This window comes from Heliconius melpomene, chromosome 21 (assembly GCF_056956725.1).
Source record: "Heliconius melpomene rosina isolate 202511_hmr_F chromosome 21, ASM5695672v1, whole genome shotgun sequence".
Taxonomy (NCBI): domain Eukaryota; kingdom Metazoa; phylum Arthropoda; class Insecta; order Lepidoptera; family Nymphalidae; genus Heliconius; species Heliconius melpomene.
The window spans coordinates 12,458,219-12,473,569 of NC_140409.1; the positions used below are offsets into that span (position 1 = coordinate 12,458,219).

A 15,351-nucleotide genomic window follows, 5' to 3' on the forward strand; every position below is an offset into this window, starting at 1 on the left:
AACGCTCTAAAAAGGAGAAAATAAAATTTGTTTTTTAAATTTTAACTATCAACTCAAAACCTCATTGTACACAATGTATATGATCATAAAAGCTTGTCGCGTTAATAAATATTTAATTAAATTGAAGCTTTAAAAATCTTAACTTGGATTTAACATAATTAAATGAGTACTAGTTTATTTACACAAGTAAATCGCGCGACAAGCTTTTATGATCATACAAATTGTGTACAATGAGGTTATGAGTTGATAGTTAAAATTTAAAAGACAAATTTTATTTTCTCCTGTTTAGAGCGTTTAAATAAAAGCTTTTTCTAATAATGATTTTTTGCTTTTAATTTATTATACCATCTAGTATGTAATATAGCTTAGTAGTTATCAAAAAATATATTATAAAAATATATATAAATACTACTTCTTATTCCTTTTAAGATAAATTACAAGAGATTATGTACTACTAATATTTAGGCATAATATTATCAAGATTTCATAAATTTAATAATCAGCCAAAAATGCATTTTATTTTCATTATACGTCAAATCTATGCATTTAGAGTGCATCTACTGACTTAGTAATTGTAGATTGAAACTCAATTCAAAAAGTTTAACAAAATTTCACAAAAAATTAATTACCTATAAAATGTAGGGAAAATAAAACACCATTTGCTTCTTACACATTTAATATAACAGCTATAGAACAATTGAAAACGTAAACTAGAAGAGGTACGCATATTTTAACTGTACCAGACCCGATAAAAACAAGACTTACATACAAAATTAAACAATCTTTTTTTATTAAGCCATGGGCCTTTTAAAAACTATAATAAGAAAAAAAATCTATGCTATTTGTCCGTACATTATATGAGGCTGAAAGTTCACACGATTTCCTTGAAAACTCAATAATTAAGGACATTTTTATATTGAAACGTTTTAGTGTCGATTTAATCACCTGTTTCATTTATTATTATTTCTATAATTAACTATAATCTTATTTTAAAATATTTTTCAAATTTTAATACAAAAAAATTCAAATGTTATAAACAGAATTTTATTTAGCTTATTTCTCATAAAACAGGCAACCAAATAGACACATTAGTTTAATCTTTACAATACATACACAGGTAAGAACATAATGAAATTATTAATGAGTACAGTACGACCGACGAGTCTTGGCCGTTTTCAAATTACCTGAAGATTTAATTTTGCAAAAGTTCAGAAATCCTAACTTCAGAGCGGCCATGACTCGTCAACCGTACTACACATTAGAGGAGAATAGATGTTAAGCGACAAACTGTGAATTAACTTTTTAACTTATTTTAATATATAAAACCGTCCAACGCTACAGGATGCGCCTTATTCGTTGTCGCTCGGTTGCTTCTCTGTTGATTTCTGCGTGCGGGGCCTGAATATGGGAAAAATTTAAATATTATATTCAATTATAGTTTTATTTTCATTGCTTTCAGAGTAATTTTGTGTCGTTTGTGGTTTTGTCCTTCTATAATATAATATTTTACTTTAAAACATAAGGCAGACCGCGTATTTCATCGTCTATTCTTATAGTCAAACGGAACCGGAATAAAATATTACAAACGATGGCAACCCCTGTTTGCGTCAGTTATTTTTCAGGCAATAATACATGAATACTATAGTGTTCAGAAAAAAATAAGCTTTAATTTGATTTATAATTCATTAAAAAAACACATGAGTGCAAGTTATTAACACTAAGTGACCTGTTTAAACCAGGCAACCCCGGACTTGTGGCAGACTGAGAGCTGGCAACCCTTAGTTTTCCAATTCCTTATCCAGTTTTCTTTTAAAAGATGTGCGATTCATATAAAAAAAACATATGAGTGCAATTTTCTCCAAAAACGAGTTACGAAAAAATTTAATAACAGTTGATTGGGGCAGGATTCTTCTAGGCAACCCAAGTGTAATCTGTTCTACTAATCATGTATTATTCATTAATATAAGTTTAATTAAGAAAACAGATCCCTGCAGATTTAAGCGGTAGGACGCGGTCTCAACCTAATAAAATTGCGTAAAACATAAAAAAGCACAAATCCTAACCAATTTTGAAAAAAACCTATGCAAACCTAAATCACAACAATTAGACAATCACACATCAAATATGTAAGGATGGGCTTTTGTGCATCTTGTTATACATGTCGTACGAGTCGGAGATCGGTGATCACTAGTTTCTCGTACACGCGTAGCTAGTTTCAAAAACTGCTTATTTTTATAACTAGTTACAAATGCGTCATAAGTATTTGTAAGTTTAATACGATTACTTTTATGGTTATGATTACGAAAACGTTTTAAGTTAATTTACAATATCTTATTACTAAAATGTATTTATTATTAATTTATTTTACATACAATTATTTATATTTAATATTATTTAATAATATTAAATAGTGACTATATTACTGTCAATATTAACAATATGGTTTTTGCTTGGACCGATAATATTCGAATAACCGCATAGCTAGTTTCGGAGACAGCCCGAAACTAGTGATGCGGTGATTTGGCTTGTAAGCAGTTTCTGAAACTAGTGACGCTACGTAACGCCCATGTCTAATTATATGTTTAATATGTAAAATGTAAATGTCAAAAGGCCGTCGTTGCGCAGCGGCACATTGTGGCTTTATAGTCTGATTTAGGCGATGATTGTGGTTTCGACCTGAGCTGTAAGTGGAAAACAGAGTGTCATCTTCCCGAAGAAGACACTACACAGTCAACAAATCTATCTTACTACACCGCAAAATAAATGAACACTAGTCACTAGTCACTGATACTAAAACACTTAATCTAACCTAAACTCACCGATAGCCGCTAGAGGATCGAAGGAGACTGGTAATTTGCTTATATGTTAAGTGCAACGCGATTAGGTTAAACAACGTTTTTTCAAAGCTTTAAATTGTTTATTTAAATATAAAACGGTTAATAATAATGGTGGAACTTACCTTTCTCTTGGATAAGCGCCTGCAGACGATTGTACTTGATTCGAATTCGTGGCTATTGCCAAAGCTCCAGAACCTTCCATATATTCCGGAGAGTGGAGACTGGGTATGGGTGTACTAGGTATTGTAGGTGAAGTTGGTACTGTTGGTAATACGGGGGTAGGGGGGCAAACTATTGTTGTGGGTACCATGGGTACAGGTGTGGAAGACACCATTGAAACAGTCGGTGTAATGGGTGCAGTCGGTACAATCGGTACTGAATGAGTTCTAGTGGTGATTTGAGAAGTGGACACATCGGGAACAGTGGTAACCGTGGGTACAATTGGAATGGTGGTGGGTGTATTGGGTGGTGCTCGCGAAGTGCCGTTGCCGAGAGTCGTTATAGGGTGTACTACGCCGGCTGGATGGCTTTCGCTGGGGTAAGGATTAAATTCTTCAATGTCATCTAGAGATCGCTGCATGGCCTCAGATTGTGAAACCTGTAACATGAGAATCTACCCTTTAAGTTGTATCGCAAGCTAAATGAATAATTTAATTTATATTCATTAACCAAAAAATCACTATCACACAAATATATTCCGTGACATTTGGTCAAAAAAACAAGAAACAATAAATATCAACAACATAAAAAAAAACGATGATTTTCAATTTTCAACCCCTATAACTAACTTACCGACGAATCGTCCTGAGAGCGGCCCTCGCCCCGTATAAACTGGGCAAAGTGCTCCTTGTTCGTCTCTATGCGACTAATAGCCGTGTTCAGGTTTTCCATGGCGACGCTGTAGAGGAGGTCGCGGACAGGCTCGTCTATGTTTTGGATTAGGTCACTCTGCGAAAAAGTTTGCCAAATATGATGTTAAAATATAACGTGAAGTTATGAAGTTGAAGTTTAAAAAAGGTTTCTAGTTATTTAAACTTCAGTTAATATTTATTTTGATTTTCAAAACGTAAATTGTATTTTGTAATATTAGTGTTGTGTTGTTCTTCTTTTTACATTTCACTTCTGAAACCTAACTATTGATTAATTATTATTCTATAGCTTGACATCCTTTGTTTATAGCAGGATAGACAGAGAGAACTTAGTGTTAAGACACTGTTCCACACGCACTGCCCAATTTTCGAGAAATTGCGTGTTTGCGTGTTTACGTGTTTACAAAAACTAATACTCACAATAAAAGATATGTAGATCCGTGTCAACCCTTCAATGCCCTCCAAGCAGCAGTACGACAGTACCCCACACAATTCGTAAAACATTTTAGGGTACACTATGCGGAACCGTCTACAAAATATCTCGTTGTTCTCCATCTCTAGTACAGTCATCGCTTCGTTTAAGAAACGGACTACCACCGCTTTCATCGACTCCACTAAGTCCACGCCTTGACGTATCGGTGTTATTAGTGCCTGTGAAAAAAAAGCGGACAATTTATTTGGTACTAATATTTAATTATGAATTATTTAGTTATATATTATTTAATTATTTAGTATTTTTGTATATCTTATTTTCTATTCTTCGCGGAACTAATCTAGTACAATTACAATTTAACTAACCATTCGTAACATTTTTTTTTGAAAATAACATATATTAAAACTAATAATAAAATCCTACATAAAATAAATATTGCAAGCAATATACACAAAAAAGAACATAAAAAGATTAAATATATTGTAACAATAGTATGAGAGTGTGTGTGTATTGCTTAGTGATCGAAACACTAATACAGTTTCCAAAAGACGCGGAATCAAATACCCTTAAAATTGTATAACTTTTCTAAAAAAAACTATTCTTCTAGTACTCTTTCCTAAGTATGAAATAACATATTAAAGCGATAAAAATATAAACAAAACCCACGATCCTAGCTATAAAAACGGCATGGCGGGCAAATATCAATTCGGCCAATTGATCTTGAGTACCGACTTCGTAATCCCCTTGCATTATCTCCCGCATGTGATGCCAGAACCTCCGTCGTAGTGGCAACAGCTCCCCTGGTACCAATGTACGACTGGATGATGCGGTGGCTTCACGCTGCAAATAAATAAATTGATCAGCTTCACGCCGTATCTCGAACACTGAAGGGTAGACAGATGGAACCTAGTGTTAGGACACTTCGTTCCCCACTTTTTGCCAAATACTGGGGGCATTGCGTGTTGAATGGCAGAACTCAACGCCGCGCTTTTTGCCTCGACACCAGAGCGAAGAAATGGAAATATAAGTAAAAATATATATTTCATATCCTCAGGTGGGGATCGGACCCACAACCAGGGAATTGGGATTCCCATGAGGAGGAATGAATAAATATTGGCTGATTTCCTCGCCCTGGAAACGAGACAAAGCGCGACGTTAAGTCTAACCACTTAACAGGCAATGCTTTGAAAATTGACATAAATGTTAAGCATGAGGTGTTTTAACACAAGGTTCCTTCTGCCTATCTGTCCTGCTATATGTAGTAATACAGTGTGATGCTAAAACAATATGTATAATATATAGATATTAATGTAGTGGGATCGTACACTGAAATCTTCTTACAAAAAAGTAAATTTTATTTGCAACACTTAAAATTTTATAAACATATTATTTTATTTTTATTATTAAACATGCTATCAAATTAAAAATTTAAATTATAAAGTATTATTTCTATACATACCAAAGTCAAGAAAACAGCTATCATTAGTGTCTCTTCATTATTAGTATTCCAGTCGAAACTATCGAACAAAACCACTACGTTGTTCTAAAATATAAAACACACACTTTAAATGAAACCACAGCTTTAACTATACTATAAAAGAAAAAAAGAAAAAATTAAAACATGAAAAAGTCCTTTTTTCAAATAAAATAAATAATAAAATTATCGTTGCAAAATAAAACGCTATTTGTTAAGGACGACGCACGCACACATAAGCCTATCTATCCCTTAGATAGGCTTATGTGTGCGTGCGCACCGGCGCACACGCCTCATTCCGAAATCGAGTCGTAGGTATTGGCGATACAGTTCAAAGTTGTTTAACCTTTAGTAGTATTTTTGTAGTAGTAGGTGTTTACGTGATTGGTATCTATATGTATGCGTATAACTTATAAATTATTAATATCATGTAAACATAGATTTAATATATAAATAAAAAAAGTTACCTGTCCACGACCTCTGCTGCTATCGCGTAATCTAGGACCACCTGCTCTAAGAGTATCCTCCCTGTTAAAGTACAACAATCAAAACATCCTCATACATTGTTAAAACTAATTAGTATAAAAGATTAATTAATATTAAAAATTATAAAACCGACGACGACAACTTAAAAATTAAATAAATATTACGTATTTTTACTGTTCAAAATAATCTGGGAATGAAAATCTTAATAGTGGTGACGTCATAAATTACTACTAGTCTAATAAATTAATTCAACAATTTGACAAACGATATTCCTATTTTTTTTAATTTAGACACAAAAATAACAAAAAAAACAACAAACCCACCGTCGCCTTTGCAACTGGCGTCTAGCGTGTTGACTGTCACACGGCAAGAATCTATCATGCATCAAGTTCACAACCGACACCGCCTGGAGACGAGGAGGTTCTTCTTCTAAAAATGTAAACATTATTATTATTATTAGTATTAAAATTTATTTTATTGGAACAAAGTTCCTTACGGCAGGCTTGGAAGGGATTTCGCTGCGTGACCGAACTGAAAAAATGTGATAGTAAAACCGTAAGAAAAATGCGTGGAATAAAACCGTTAAATGAGACGTGCGCAGGCGCGACAGTCGCATACACAGACGAGTAGTGTATAATACCTTACTCTTTCTCCCTCTTTCTTTTTTTAGTTGATAATTTGAATTAAGATGTTTTTTTATTTTAAGTAACTTATTATTTCCTAAAATACTGAATTTCCTAAACACTTTTTTGTACTTAAATAAAAACTAATCAGCAAAATTTAAGAGAAAAATCAAGAAAACCTACATAAAATTGAGCACGACTTTTTTTGCAATTTGTGTCGATTCTACATTAGCCGAAGGAACTTCGTTCCTACCTGGTGTCCCACGACACCACACCATTTTTTTTAACACTCGTTTAATTTCTCGTTTCATCCCGCATAGCAGGTTAGCAAAATATAACCTAGTTCCGTCCACATTCGAGAATGTTTTTAGTGGCGGAACTCAACGTCTCGCTTTATCTTTCAGATATCAGAGCGATTAAATGAAATTCGTGTTAAAGAACGAGAATTAAACCCACAAACAGCTTTTACAGTGAGGCGATGTCTAACTACGCCTTGATCACGTAAAAACAAATTAATTATTATTTATTTTTAATTCCTGGAACAGAAAAGAATAGAAATGAAATTATATATAACTAGCGGACGCGCGCAGCTTCGCTTGCGTATTTAGGAGTGAATTATAATAACCCATTAAACATGTGTTCAATGAAATATTTTTAAGAGTCTAAATATCAAATTTTATAAAAATCGGTGGCGATTTAAAGATTTTTCCATACAAACTTTCAACCCCTTATTTGCACCCTTAGGGGAAAAATTATAGAAAACCATGAAATATTTGTTCATCTAAATACTTTTAAGAGTCTAAATTTAAAATTTTATAAAAATTGGTGCCGATTTAAAAAAAAATGTATACAAACTTTCAACCCCTTATTTGCACCCTTAGGGGGAGAATTCTAAAAAACGATGAAATACGTGTTCAATTAAATACTTTTAAGAGTCTGAATTTCAAATTTTATAAAAATCGGTACCGATTTAATTTTTTTTCCATACAAACTTTCAACCCCTATTTCGCCCCTTTAGGGTTAAAATTTTTCAAAATCCCTTCTTAGTGGATGTTCAGATTACGAAAGTAAACATCTGTCCAAATTTTACGTTTCTACCATCAGCAGTTACAGCTGTGCGCGCGTCTTACCTCAGTCAATGAGGACAAGTCCTTTTATATATATAGATTATAATCTATCTATATATATAAAATCGAAAGGTCACTCACTCATCACGAAATCTCATAAAGTACATGTGCTAGGAATCTCAAATTTTGCATAGGAGTTACTTATAGGACGTAGGTGCTCGCTAAGACGGGAATTTGTAATATTCGACTTCTAAGGGGATGAAATAGGGGTTGAAAGGTTGTGTAGAATTTTTGTTAAATCTAATGTAATTAATGTAATATTACTAACAGAATGTAAATTATACTTACGATCGGGATTCGCGGGTATCAGAAGTCCTTCTTCCATTTCCACTTGGTATCTAATAGGCTCCGGTCGTACGGTTATATTCAATGGGGGTTCAGCTCGGTTGGAGCTTGATGCCTCGTGAGGCGCGCGACGGGTCGTCGAGGATTGTATTACGTTTATGTGTGCCTAGAGAAATTGTTATTAAAAAAAAAGAGTTATAGTAGCTTTAAATGACTGATATTATTTATATGATCTAAGTATTTGCATTAAAATTGATAACCTAGAGTTAAATGGAAATCTAAATTGTGATAGATCGTAATCATGATCTTACGATGAATATCTGTCTTCGCTTCGCTTTTACACTTTTAATATTCTATGATGGACGTCAATGCTTTGCCTAACCAGATTAGAAACGTTTAACATATTAAAACCTCCGATTGCCATACTTTACTCATTCTTTAAAAAAACATATTCCGTATACATATTTGGACTAAATTAACAAATAAGAAACACAAAAACCTACTTCAATAGGGAATTCTTCAGAAGTAAGGCGGGAGTTCTCATGCGTCATCAGGAGACCAATGTCGGAGACAAGATGGTAGGCATGCGAGAAGCTGTGGTACAGTTCTGCTGAATACTCCGCGTTGCGCTGACGACGTTGAAGCTCTTCTTCCTCCAATTGGATCTACAAATGATTGACTTTCTCCTTAACGGTTGATTGGTGTGAGAAAATCTTGTATTGAAACATCTGTGTTTCCAATGTCTAGCCGTTTTATATACATTGTGAGTTTGATAGCGGAAACTAAGACTCGCTTTGTCTTTCTACATCAAGTTTTTTAAAATAAATAAAATATGCCTACTCCGCGGGATACAGCGTGTTACAAAAAGTACAGACATTCTCCATATGAGGGTTAAACCCAGGTGGAATCTTTTGTAGACTTGTGGGAACACATAATTTTGAACGTATCACCAAGTAACGCAAATATAATAGTCGTATTTTTGCTACTTTAGACTTATACGAGTACATATGTTGGTAAAGCTGTTGAGCTATACTAAAAAATGTTATAATACTATTATTATTATATAATATATTAATTATATAATATATTAATTACTATTAAAAAAAATAGAGATACATAAAGAAAACTCAAGCTGAAGAAAACTGTGATACAATAAAGTCCAATCCACGTCAACGCCAGTATCAGCCCATAAGATTCAACCCTTTATGGTTGTTAGGTAGTGAAACCAAATTTCTTGTTTCCATACCAGTAAAATATATTGCCACTTTAGAAATTTTATATACACGTAAATTATGTTTATATTTACACCCCTAGTCTAAATTCTTTATAAGGTATACTTTGTTTTATTAATCACTGCTATAGTGATTAAAAAATTTCATGCTGATAAAGCAACCTAAAACATGTTAAGAAATAAAATTAAACAACATATCTTTACGCTTAGTATCTTAATATAAGAGAATATTCGTTTCTCTTTCTTCAACCAACTCTAACTAAATAAAATAATCCACGCCCCTTTTCCTGTTTACACAATAACGACCCAATGATTTTTTATGATGAATTAGAATATAGTTTTATTAAATTAGTGAAGCAATTTTACATTTTTAAATACAAATTATTATAAAAAAAATTCATTTAAAAATATAAAAAAAACCACTCTTCCGAGGGCGGGACAAGGGTCCAAGCCATCGGTGGCTAGGGCTCCAGAGAGAGGAACCGCCGCACAATACGCGCCGTCTCAAGTAACACTGCCTTCTGTATCCGGTTCCATATGACGAATGATTATTAATGATGTTTATTGAGATATTAAGGTTTGGTGTGTGTATTAGGAACCTATATCAAATAAACAAAACAATAAAACTAAATCTTACTTGAGGATTATTAACTTGGCGCAGAGTCCTCACGTACAGTGCCCTGAAGGGCGCGAACTCGGCGTCGAGATTGTGCAATTGCTCGACAATCTCGCCGAAGTCAGCCGGCGGCGTGTGGTACGACGCGCGCATTGCACGTTCAGGAAACACTTGGTTACTGTTAACATATTCTTTTATCCACTTTCCGTATATACATTTTTGAAATGTAGCGTGTAGAGTGGTGGAAGTCCATCTCCGGGTGGTGGTGGTGTAATATTTAAATTATATTCTTTTGATATTATTCTAGTGAGGATCGTAGCCTCAACCATCGCGTTTAGAGTCAGACGCTGTCATACTGCGAGGGTTTCATGGCGGCGTCGTTGGACATCAAATTGGTAGTAACAAATCACTCTAGTCTATACTACAAAAACTTTCTTTGAGAATATAATACTTAAGTATTTTTGCATTTGCAGAATGTTTAAGTAAATGTTTGTTTTGAATTTGAGCAGGGAGACTTTCCGGCGAATTCTGGAGAATATTGCGTGTTGAGTACACTTTAAAGACTAGACCAAAACTTTTAAGAAGGGCTCCTGTAGCCTGGATAAGTTAAAATAATATCCTACAAGTAAAAATCATAAGCATAAAAGAAAAAAAGAGTAGGAGAACGAGAAGAAACTGTCTTATTTAATAATAATAAAAAAAACATTAGGCCAAGTTACACGCACTAACAACAGTTAAGGAGAAGGGCAAACGGTATAGGATTAGATTGGTATAATTAATTTAAAATGACAAAGAAGCATTATTTTTAATATGTTCAAATGCATATTTACTTTGATTTTTTATAGGTCTTAAAATGAGATACCCTTTTATTAACGTTGTAGCATAATTGTATATAAATATATTTACTAACCTCCGACCGCGACTCTGCCTCGTACTGCCAGAGGGTGCCTCAATCTGTAAAACGTTATTGCATTAATAAATAATAAAACAAAAAAAAAATCGCAACATTGCCTTGCAAAAAAAATTAAAAACACTAACTAATAAAGGTGTAAGTAAAAATGAAGTTCAAAAATTCAAGCATCCCTTAACTTTCACCTATACCACACTATTTATAGCTTAGGATGTTATGGCTACAGCAAGTCTGTGTTGGGCAATATATAAATAATGGTATAACTAGATTAGAATGGATGTAGGTAATAAGTGATTTGTATACTACCTACCTCTAAAAAGACATAAAATTTATATAAAGTACACCAAAGTATAATAAATATATATTATACAAACCAAGTCTTATAAAAAATTAAGGGCAACAAATAAAAAAATATTTTAAAAATCCGACTAAAAAATAAAAAAAGAACCAAAAAAAAACACCTAACAATATCAAAAACATCATCCATTAAAGAAATAGCACACGTTTTTTTCTAACGTGTGCTATGAAAATACATTATTCCTTACATCACTCTCGTTTCGTTTTAGTGCCTCTATTTGATTGGCCATCTCAGTGATGAGGCGCCTTAGAAGCTCCAGCCTGGATGCTGTGGGCGACAGGTCTAGACCGGGCAGGTCTTCGAACTCGATGCCTTGGATCTAAAAAAATATATATTAATAGTTTTTTAGATTCACGTTCTATGCCGCATATACCAAGCATGAGGAACCTAGTGTACTACGCTGCGCTTTGTCTTCTAGAAAGCGAGAATTTTTTTTTAAATAAATATAAAATAATTTGGATTCGTGGTACAGAGACACAGGCGTGCTATTGTAGACCCGACGCGTTGGTTCCATTCCCATTCGGGGTAATGAAGTATTTAATATTTTCGTTTCAAGTTGCTCCATTCAAGAATCAATACCTCAAAATTCGGCGGAAATTGGGGAACAAAAGTTTCTTAATGGGAACGGAGTGTCTTAATAGTGTTAAGAGTTTCCCTCTGCCTGCCCCTGCTACAAAACGAAATAATTAAAACCATTCCCCTTAGTGGGGATCGAACCCACAAATATCACCTTTACAGTCAATGTCCTACTGCAATAGAAAGCACTGACATACCTTTATCAAGATAAGTATAACATAAATAATAATTTTGGATCTATGTAAACATATAACATAGTAAGAAGCTATTAAGAGAGATTATAAAATTTGCGAATAAAAATAATTTAGACAAAGATACAGTAACTAACAAACAAACTGGAACATGTCACACGGGATAGTCGTGGGTTCAACAAATTCTCTGGTCAAGGACAACCACTTCAATCAAACAATATTACTAACAAAGAACGCACAAAATAGATAGTTCTAATAACATATTTAAAAAAATGCAAAATTAAGCAATCCCTATTTATTCAAATCAGGACATAGATATAAAGAAATATTCAATTACTTATAAATCTCATCATGCTGTTTAGAAAAAAAAACACAAATATATATTTTTTCCAAAACCACCACTTTGTAAAGCAAAACTTACCACAAGCCGCCTTATCTGTTGTTGGGTGAAATTATTAAAAAATATAGGACTCACTGAAATCGGTTCTGGAGGTATGATGTTTGGGGTGTTGGTGAACGTATTTTCCCTCTCCCTTTCACGCTCCATTTCCCGCAGAGCCTCTCTCGCTTCTACCGACGTCGGCACCTTTCGCGCCATGTGGATTACTTTACCTTCCACACCTGGTTTTATAATATTTTTTAGCTTCATGTTATATCTCGCATAGCAGAGAAGACATGTACAGTACGGTGGAGGAGTTGTAACCGCCCTAAATTTAGTTGTAGGTATATAGCTGCGCAGATTTGATGTTAAGATTTTTCTTACTTTAGTTTTTTTTTTTTCCTATGTGACAATTTTCATTTCGGTCATTTTTCAAGACATTTGAATGTTTATTGGCTACTCACCAAGCGAGCGTGAGCGAGAAAATGAAAACAATTAATTCTCCCGAGTAGGAATCGAAACCATAATAGTAATTGATTATATAAAAATCAGCTGACAGAGGGAACCCAGTGTATAAGACACTACGTTCCCCACTTTTGGAACGGCGGAACTCAACGCCGCCCTTTGGGTCGACACCAGAACGAAGAAATGAAAATATATATTTAAATAAATGTTTCATTTCCTCGAGTGAGGGTCGAACCTACGATCAGTAACGTTTACAGTCACAATCTGAGCCCCTGTGCCACAAGTACGCCACAACCACAACATAATTAATATATATAATACTAGCGGACGCGCGCAGCTTCGCTTGCGTATTTAGGAGTGAATTCTAATAACCCATGAAACATGTGTTCAATGAAATATTTTTAAGAGTCTAAATTTCAAATTTTATAAAAATCGGTGGCGATTTAAAGATTTTTCCATACAAACTTTCAACCCCTTATTTGCACCCTTAGGGGGAGAATTCTAGAAAACGATGAAACACGTGTTCAATTAAATACTTTTAAAAAATTATATTTCAAATTTTATAAAAATCGGTGCCGATTTAATTTTTTTTCCATATAAACTTTGAACCCCTATTTCACCCCTTTAGGGTTAAAATTTTTCAAAATCCCTTCTTAGTGGATGTCCAGATAACGAAAGTAAAGATCTGTCTAAATTCCACGTTTCTACTATCAGCGGTTACGGCTGTGCGTGCGTCTTACCTCAGTCAGTGAGGACAAGTCCTTTTATATACATAGATTATGTTAGTTATTAAAGAATTTACAAATAGCTCATCATGTTGCAATAGGATAGTTAAGTTCCATGTCTCAAATTGTAACATTTTAAAAATCAGCAAAAACTTATGGTGTATTGTAATGCTAAATTATGTAAGTCTACCTACTAAGGAATGTAAAATAATATAATTTTTTTACCATATTCAGCCAATTTCTTATCATCCTGTAAAACTTTTCCACAGAATATCAAAAGCTGCAGACCAATGTCCATTCCCATCTCCTCCATCACCGTCTGTTTTAACTCTTGAACTGTGGTCTAAAAAACAAAATATTGTCATAACATTTAAATATTACAGAGAAAGGAACAAATTGAAATATTAGAAGAAAGTAGGATCTAATATTTAAATCTCCTCTGCTTATTATATCAATATAACACATGTATGCTTAAACATAAAATTTTACAAAACACAATCGGAGCTATTTTTTCTAACAAATAAACAAAAAAGAGGTAGACCACTTAAAAGTGCAAATACCAAAAATAAGAACCAATCATGGCACAAAATCTATTATTTATGAAGGAGCACATATTTTCAACAAAATACGTCAAGATATAATAACAGCTACAAATTTTTATAATTTTAAAACTAAATTAAAGGAATATCTTATAAAAATATAATAGAATCTGACCTGTATTATAACTTTTTCAAATGTGGGTAGACTTAAATTTTTCATAAGCGAGTATGGTTAAGGCTAATATTACTAAATTGTTTCAATGTCGCCATTTTTTTCACTTACATGTGTGTATACTGTTAATTGAGTTGCTAATTTCTTTGGACTTACCTCATCGTCCACAGTAAAAGTGTGGTCTCTGGAGTCCAGCGTTCTTATCGTAAACTGAATCATTTTTGCAGGCAATCACGTAAAAACAAACTCCGCCAAGTAGAATGTACTATTAAAGATACAACTGCGACGCAATCAAATTACTTTACTTCCGTGCACCACAAGAAGTTGCATAGAACAGAAAAATTATGAACGTATAACCATGAGGGTGGCACTTTGATTTGAATCGAAAAAAAAAATTGTATGGAAACTAATGCCTGTCTATGACTAAGGGCAATAGATATCGTTACAAAATACAATATTTCGTTTTCTTGTATTTTTTTTTTAATTCAATAAAGAATAAAATAATCAACATAAAAATAATTTAATAACTTGTTTTTTTATTGTTAAATAAAATATAAAATTATATATTTTTTTGTTGTAAGCCATTTAAAAGTTTTTGCAATTGCAACACTGACGGCTGATTACTTGCAACACTGAACTGAACTTTGTCATTTGTGTCAAAAGACATTTTGTTATTGTTACTTGTTTCAACTGGCACCCTCGAAACGCCATATATCGAGAAATCAATCAATTGTTATTTGTTTGTGTTTTGCTCTTTTATCAGTTAACTTATTGTTTCTGATTCTGACTATAGTGTGTTATTCGGACTTTGATAGTGCTGCTTTTCTGATTACATGGCTATCCTACCTGCCTGATTGACCCCGGGTTTGGTTTAAGAACTGCTACGTAAGATATTCACCATAATGACTCCTACTTCAAATGTAAACAAACGATTTAATATATTTTTTAAAATAAATGTATTAAACATCATAAGCTTTGTTTTTGAACTTATCCTCAAATTAATATTTAATCGATACAATCAAGGAAAATGTAATCTATATGTACAATATACATGT

At 33.3% G+C, this 15,351-nt stretch overlaps 1 protein-coding gene across 1 annotated transcript; it reads right to left on the reverse strand.

Moving 5' to 3' along the window:
* Positions 1-658: 658 nt before the first annotated feature.
* LOC146527307 (uncharacterized) lies at positions 659-14,696 on the reverse strand. Its single transcript, XM_085206459.1, has 16 exons — positions 14,453-14,696; positions 13,811-13,928; positions 12,492-12,637; positions 11,437-11,568; positions 10,892-10,935; positions 10,003-10,159; positions 8,638-8,799; positions 8,138-8,300; positions 6,423-6,528; positions 6,081-6,141; positions 5,599-5,682; positions 4,806-4,979; positions 4,127-4,357; positions 3,630-3,785; positions 2,960-3,435; positions 659-1,398 (listed from the first exon to the last, which is right to left on the reverse strand). The coding sequence occupies exons 1-16, from the start codon at positions 14,513-14,515 to the stop codon at positions 1,350-1,352; spliced, it is 2,322 nt and encodes a 773-aa protein (XP_085062585.1). The 5' UTR covers positions 14,516-14,696; the 3' UTR covers positions 659-1,349.
* Positions 14,697-15,351: the final 655 nt, after the last annotated feature.